The 6000-nt window shown below is 36.9% G+C and overlaps 1 protein-coding gene across 1 annotated transcript in view; it reads right to left on the reverse strand.

Annotated features, from left to right (window-relative positions):
• Window positions 1-6000, reverse strand: part of CENPP (centromere protein P) — a 250447-nt gene that overhangs the window by 222485 nt on the left and 21962 nt on the right. The window contains exon 4 of the mRNA XM_003795045.2: window positions 5527-5615. Within this exon, the coding sequence (XP_003795093.1) occupies window positions 5527-5615 (89 nt within the window). The remainder of the gene's footprint in view (window positions 1-5526; window positions 5616-6000) is intronic.

Raw genomic sequence — 6000 nt, forward strand, 5'->3', positions numbered from 1 at the left:
GCCTTTATTCCCTGATGATTATAACCAAAATAGAAGCAAAGGGATTAGTCAATAGTTCATATGTGTGATTTGTAATTGTGTTTATTTACATTTCAGTAACAGGCATGAGAGAAAAGCCCCCTTTTCTCAATGGGACAAATTCACAGAACTATCTTAATACAGATGGTACAAATAAAGCATGATGTTTATGATGTTTAAAAAAAAAAAGAAGAAAATTCTGACATAGGCTACCAGGATGAACCTTGAAAAAATTATGCTTAGTGAAATAAGCCAATGGAAAAAAATATATTATATTATCCCACTTATATAAGATAATAAGAATAGACAAAATCATACAGACAAAAAGGACAACGGGCTGCGAAGGGGTGAGAGGAGAGAGTTATTATTTAATGAGTACAGAGTTTCGGTTTTATAAACTGAAAAGAGTTAAGGAGATGAATAGTGGTGATGGCTGCACAATAATATTAATGTTTGTAATACCATTGAACCGTACACTTTTTTTTTTCTAGAGACAGAGTCTCACTTTGTTGCCCTTGGTATAGTGCAGTGGCGTCACACAGCTCACAGCAACCTCCAACTCCTGGGCTTAAGCGATTCTCTTGCCTCAGCCTCTCGAGTAGCTGGGACTACAGGTGCCCACCACAATGCCTGGCTATTTTTTGGTTGCAATTTGGCCAGAGCCGGGTTTGAACCCGCCACCCTAAGTATGGGGCTGGCATCCTATGCACTGAGCCACAGGTGCCGCCCTGAACTGTACACTTTAAAATAGTTGAGGGACCAGGTGTGGTGGCTCACGACTTTAATCCCAGCACTCTGGGAGGCTGAGGCAGATGGACTCCCTGAGCTTACAGGTTCGAGACCAGCCTGACCCAGAACAAGACCTTATCTTTAAAAATAGCCAGGTGTCGTGGTGGGCACCTGTAGTTACTTGGGAGGCTGAGGCAAGAGAATTGCTTGAGCACAAGAGTTTGAGGTTATCTTATAAGGGTACATGTGAATCTTTCTTAATGTGGATTATAAATGTCTTAACACAACAACTATGAGAATGACATGAAGGCTATGTTGGCCAACTGGATCAAAGTATTTCAAATTGTATATGGAAACAACACACTGTACCCCATGATAGTATTAATGTGCACAAACATGATTTAACAATAAAAATTTAAAAAAAATAAAAAAGTTTGAGTGAACTATGATGCCACAGCTCCCTACCGAGGATGACAAAGTGAGACTCTGTCAAAAAAAAAAAAAAATAGTTGAGGTGGCAAATTCTATTTTGTGAGTATTCTGCCACAATAAAAAAATAGGGAAAAAATTTGAATAATCCAAAAGAAGGAAAGAAAGAAGAAAAGAGAAGCAAAAAACAAAGTGGATATGTAGAAAACAAAGATAACAAAACAACAGCTGAATCAACACACAGCTGCTTAAGTTTCTAAAAACACTGGAGAGTGTTAAAACTTAGTCTGATAACTATTAAAAATATCTGTTTCAATGTCTGAAAAAGCAAACTGCTCTCCAAAGAACACAGGCCTATAAAGATCAACTGTTACTTCATTGGAGCTTACCGGCAAAAGTGACATGATACTTCACTCTCTATCAAGTCAGCAAAAAATAAATTCTTAATTATGAGATGATGGAATGACCCAACAAAATAATCTTAAAAGCTACAATGACCAAAGTTTAAAAACATATACACACACAAAGAAGAGATTGTTCTTTTAAAAAGAACTTTTAAAAGATTTATAATTCTTTCATTCTGCTACTTGCATCCTCATAAAGGGTACTGTATTATAGCACATTATAGAAAGAAATTTTGTGTGGGAGTGTGAGTGTTGGCTCTTACAGTAAGAGTGATTGTAATTTATCTATTTTTCCTAAGCAAAGTCCAAACTTCACTAAATATAAAACAGATGTCATGGGTTTCTTTCACAAAATGTTGGCAGTTACACATTTCAATTCAACTAAAGAAGTCATACAACAAAAATAACTTCATATGTCTCCTTCTTAACTATAAAGCAAAATATAAAGAAAAATTTAGGATAAAAATTCTAAAATGTTATCCTCAAAATAAATTCCTGGGAATGTTAGATCTAAAGTTAGGAGAATAATATAAGTTAACTCACTAAAATATTATCAGTCTCTCTAATAAATTACTTAGAGGAATGAAAAATGGTATGGTCATTCCAGAAAAGTTTGGCAATTTCTTTTTTTTTTTTTTTTTTTTTTTTTTGAGACAGAGCCTCAAGCTGTCCCCCTGGGTAGAGTGCCATGGCATTACAGCTCATAGCAACCTCCAACTCCTGGGCTCAAGCGAGTCTCCTGCCTCTGCCTCCCGAGTAGCTGGGACCACAGGCGCCCGCCACAACGCCCGGCTATTTTTTGGTTGCAGCCATTATTGTTGTTTGGCGGGTCCGGGCTGGGGATTCGAACCCGCCACCTTAGATGTACGTGGCTGGCGCCTTAGCCGGTTGAGCTATAGGCGCCGAGCCAGCAATTTCTTATAAATTTAATCATATTCTTGTATGACTCAGCAATTCCACTTCTGGTTATTTACCCTCGAGAAAAGAAAACTTACATTCACACAAAAACCTCTAGTGAAGGTTGACAGCAGCGCGAATGTATGTCTATGTATATACAGGCATACATAAATACATATATAGAAATAATATGCTAATTATACACAATAATATGCTATACTGAAAATAACCCAAATGTTCTTCAATAAGTAAACTGAAAAACAAACTCTAGTACATAAATACAATAAAATATGGAAGTGCTAGAAATAAAAAACATTATTTCAGCTAAAGAAATATGAACTTGCAGATATGTTGATAGAAATTACCCACACTAAAATACAAAGGAAAAAAAGTAAAAGAACAGAGCATCCAATACACTGGGTCAATACATCAAATGGTCCATCATACATGTAATTAGAGTGGCACAGGGCAAAACAAATATTTGAAAATATATACTTGAGGATTTTTACACAAATATACCCTAAAATTACCACAAAGTCTGGAAAAACAAAATTAAGAGAATGATTTAAGGTAGCCCTCAAACATATGCACAAGTCACATTAATAAAGACAAATGAAGATAATAATCACAGCCGACTTTCTTCAAACCTGTGTCTCCAAAAAACAATAAAATAATATCTTTAAAGATCTGAAGAAAAACAAGTCAACCCAGAATTTTATCGTCACCAAAAATGAAAGCAAAAACTAAGACATTTCCAGAAAGCTGACAAAACTGAGGGCCACTAGACCAGCACAATAAGAAACATAAAAGTTCTTAAAGGAGGAATAAGGTAGGGCAAGGTGGCTCACACTGTAATCCTATCTGGGAAGTCGAGGTGGGTGCAGCTCACAAGTTCATGACCAGCCTGAACAAGTGAGACCCATCTCTAAAAAATGGAAAAATTAGCCAGGCGTGGTGGCAGACGCTTATAGTCCCAGCTTCTCAGGAAGCTGAGGCAAAAGGATCCCTTGAACACAGGAGTTTGAGGTTCCTGTGAATTATGACATCATAGCACTCTACCCCAAGTGAGAGTGAGACTATCTCAAAAATAAAAATAAAAAAAGGAAGGAGGAGTGTATCAGTAATCTGAGTCAAGAAAGAAATGAAGAATGTTTAAAATGTTAAAATGAAACTATACAAAAACATGCTTTTTATTTTTAATTGTTTAAAAATAATTGATAGTCTACAACAAAAATAGTAAAAATGCACTGAAGCATACATAACATACAAAAGCATGTGACTCTCATAGCACAATGGTTGAGAGAGGCCGGACATGGTGGCTCATGCCTAGCACTCTGGGAGGCTAAGGTGAGTAAACTGCTGGAGCTCAGGAGTTTGAGACCAACCTGAGCCAGACCAAGACCCAGACTCTAAAAAAAAAAAAAAGTAGCATCCTTTCTAAAATACCAGTCCCCTTCTACAAAATGGGAACTCAGTCTAAGATATTTATTAAGTAACTATAACGTGCCTATTACTAAAGAGGAATAGATAACCCACTACCTTTCTTTTGTAATTTCCAAATAGCAGGTGCTACTTCTAAAGTATGGCTGAACAAAAGGAAATTCATAGATGAATTCTGCTATGATACAACACATTCTTGGTTTTCTTCTGACTTCTCGAATAGCTCCTTTTCTAATTCCTTTGTAGGATCCTTCCCTTGTATTCAGCCAGTACATTTTAGACTTCCTTAGGCTCACTTTTAGGTCCTACTTTCACTCTATATTCCTTCCACAGGCAATTTCATTTCTTTTTTTTGGCTGGGGCTGGGTTTGAACCCGCCACCCTACCCTTTTGAGCCACAGGTGCTGCCGTCTCTTCTTTTTTTTTTTTTTGAGACAAGAGTCTCACTTTGTTGCCCTCACTAGACTGTTGTGACGTCACAGCTTACAGCAACCTAAAACTCTCAGGCTTAAGTGATATTCGTGCCTCAGCCTCCCAAGTAGCTGGGACTACACGTGCCCACCACAACATCCAGCTAGCTTTAGAGACGAGGTTTCACTCTGGCTAAGGCTGGTCTTGAACTCTTGAACTCAGGTAATCTACCTGCCGTGGTCTCCCAGAATACTAGAATTACATGTGTGTGCCAACGTGCCCAGCCTGTGATCAAACTCTATTACAAAATTCCCTAGAGTGTGGATCTTACCTACTTTCCTAGCCTCATACTATACCACACTCGTGGGCTCTTGCCCCCATTCTGCCACCCTGGCCCCTATCAGTTGCTCCTAGATACCATGCTCCCTACTGGCATAGTGCCCAGTAAAGCTATTTCCTCTGTTTAGGACCTCTTCGTTAGTTCACATCGAGTCGTTTTTTCAGATGTCAGCTCAAGCTTTGAGAAATCATTTCAGGTTTTCCCTGTCATTCAAATTCCTTTTTTTTTTTTTTTGAGACAGAGTCGCCCTCGGTAGAGTGCGGTAGTGTCATAGCTCACAGCAACCTCAAACTCTTGGGCTTAAGCAATTCTCTTGCCTCAGCCTCCAAAGTAGCTGGGACTATAGGCGCCTGCCAAAATGCCTGGCTATTTTTAGAGATGGGTGTCTCTCACTCTTGCTTAGGCTGGTCTCCAACCTATGAGCTCAGGCAATCCACCTGTCTCGACCTCCCAGAGTACTAGGATTACAGGCATGAGCCACCACGCCCAGCCCAAAAACCTGATATATGTTTCAACAGCATTATGTAACTCTTATTGTAGAATTTAACACAGCCATAATTTTAGATTTATTTCTGCGATTATTTAATTAATATCTGACTTCTATACTAGGCTATCAATTCCATGAGAACTGATAATTATTATAACATTTTTTGCTCACATTTTAACATCCAGCATATAGCAAATGAGTAATAAACACACACTAAGTGAAAAATGACAGATGTAAAGAATACAGGCTTAAATATAAGCCATAAAAATGGTGCTATGCTTTCAGAGACAACCTATTTACTTACCAAGAGGAAAATTAAAACTGTAGAATGAAAATAGTCCCCCCGGAAATAAATTTATAGCATAGCTTACCTAGACACAAATTCACTTAATTCTGAACATTCTGTGGGTTCCATTATTATGTTGAGATCAGTAATAGCAGAAGATACTCTTTCCTTATCCTAAAAGATAAAACGTTTATATATTAAAGAATAATAAACTTTAAAAATAAAATGATAATACTTTAAAAATATGCAAAATGAAATGAAATGATTCCAGAAATAGTGGTTATTTGTAAAAAGAACAAAACTAGATCCTTCCTTTATACCAAAAATAAATGAACTCCAAATGAATTACTTATCAAGCATGGAAACTGTAAAATACTAGAAGTACAAATCTTTAACTTAATATCCAATAAGGGAAAACATTTAAAGCAAATAATAGAAAATAATAGTAACTGATTATAGAATAAAACCTCTAGCTAAGTAAAAAAGGACCTTCTAATAAAAGAGAAGCATTAAACTGATGAAAATATTGCCCATCAGCATAACAAAAAAAAAAAAAAAA

This window comes from Otolemur garnettii, unplaced genomic scaffold, assembly GCF_000181295.1.
Source record: "Otolemur garnettii isolate 467f Iridium unplaced genomic scaffold, OtoGar3 scaffold00088, whole genome shotgun sequence".
Lineage (NCBI taxonomy): Eukaryota > Metazoa > Chordata > Mammalia > Primates > Galagidae > Otolemur > Otolemur garnettii.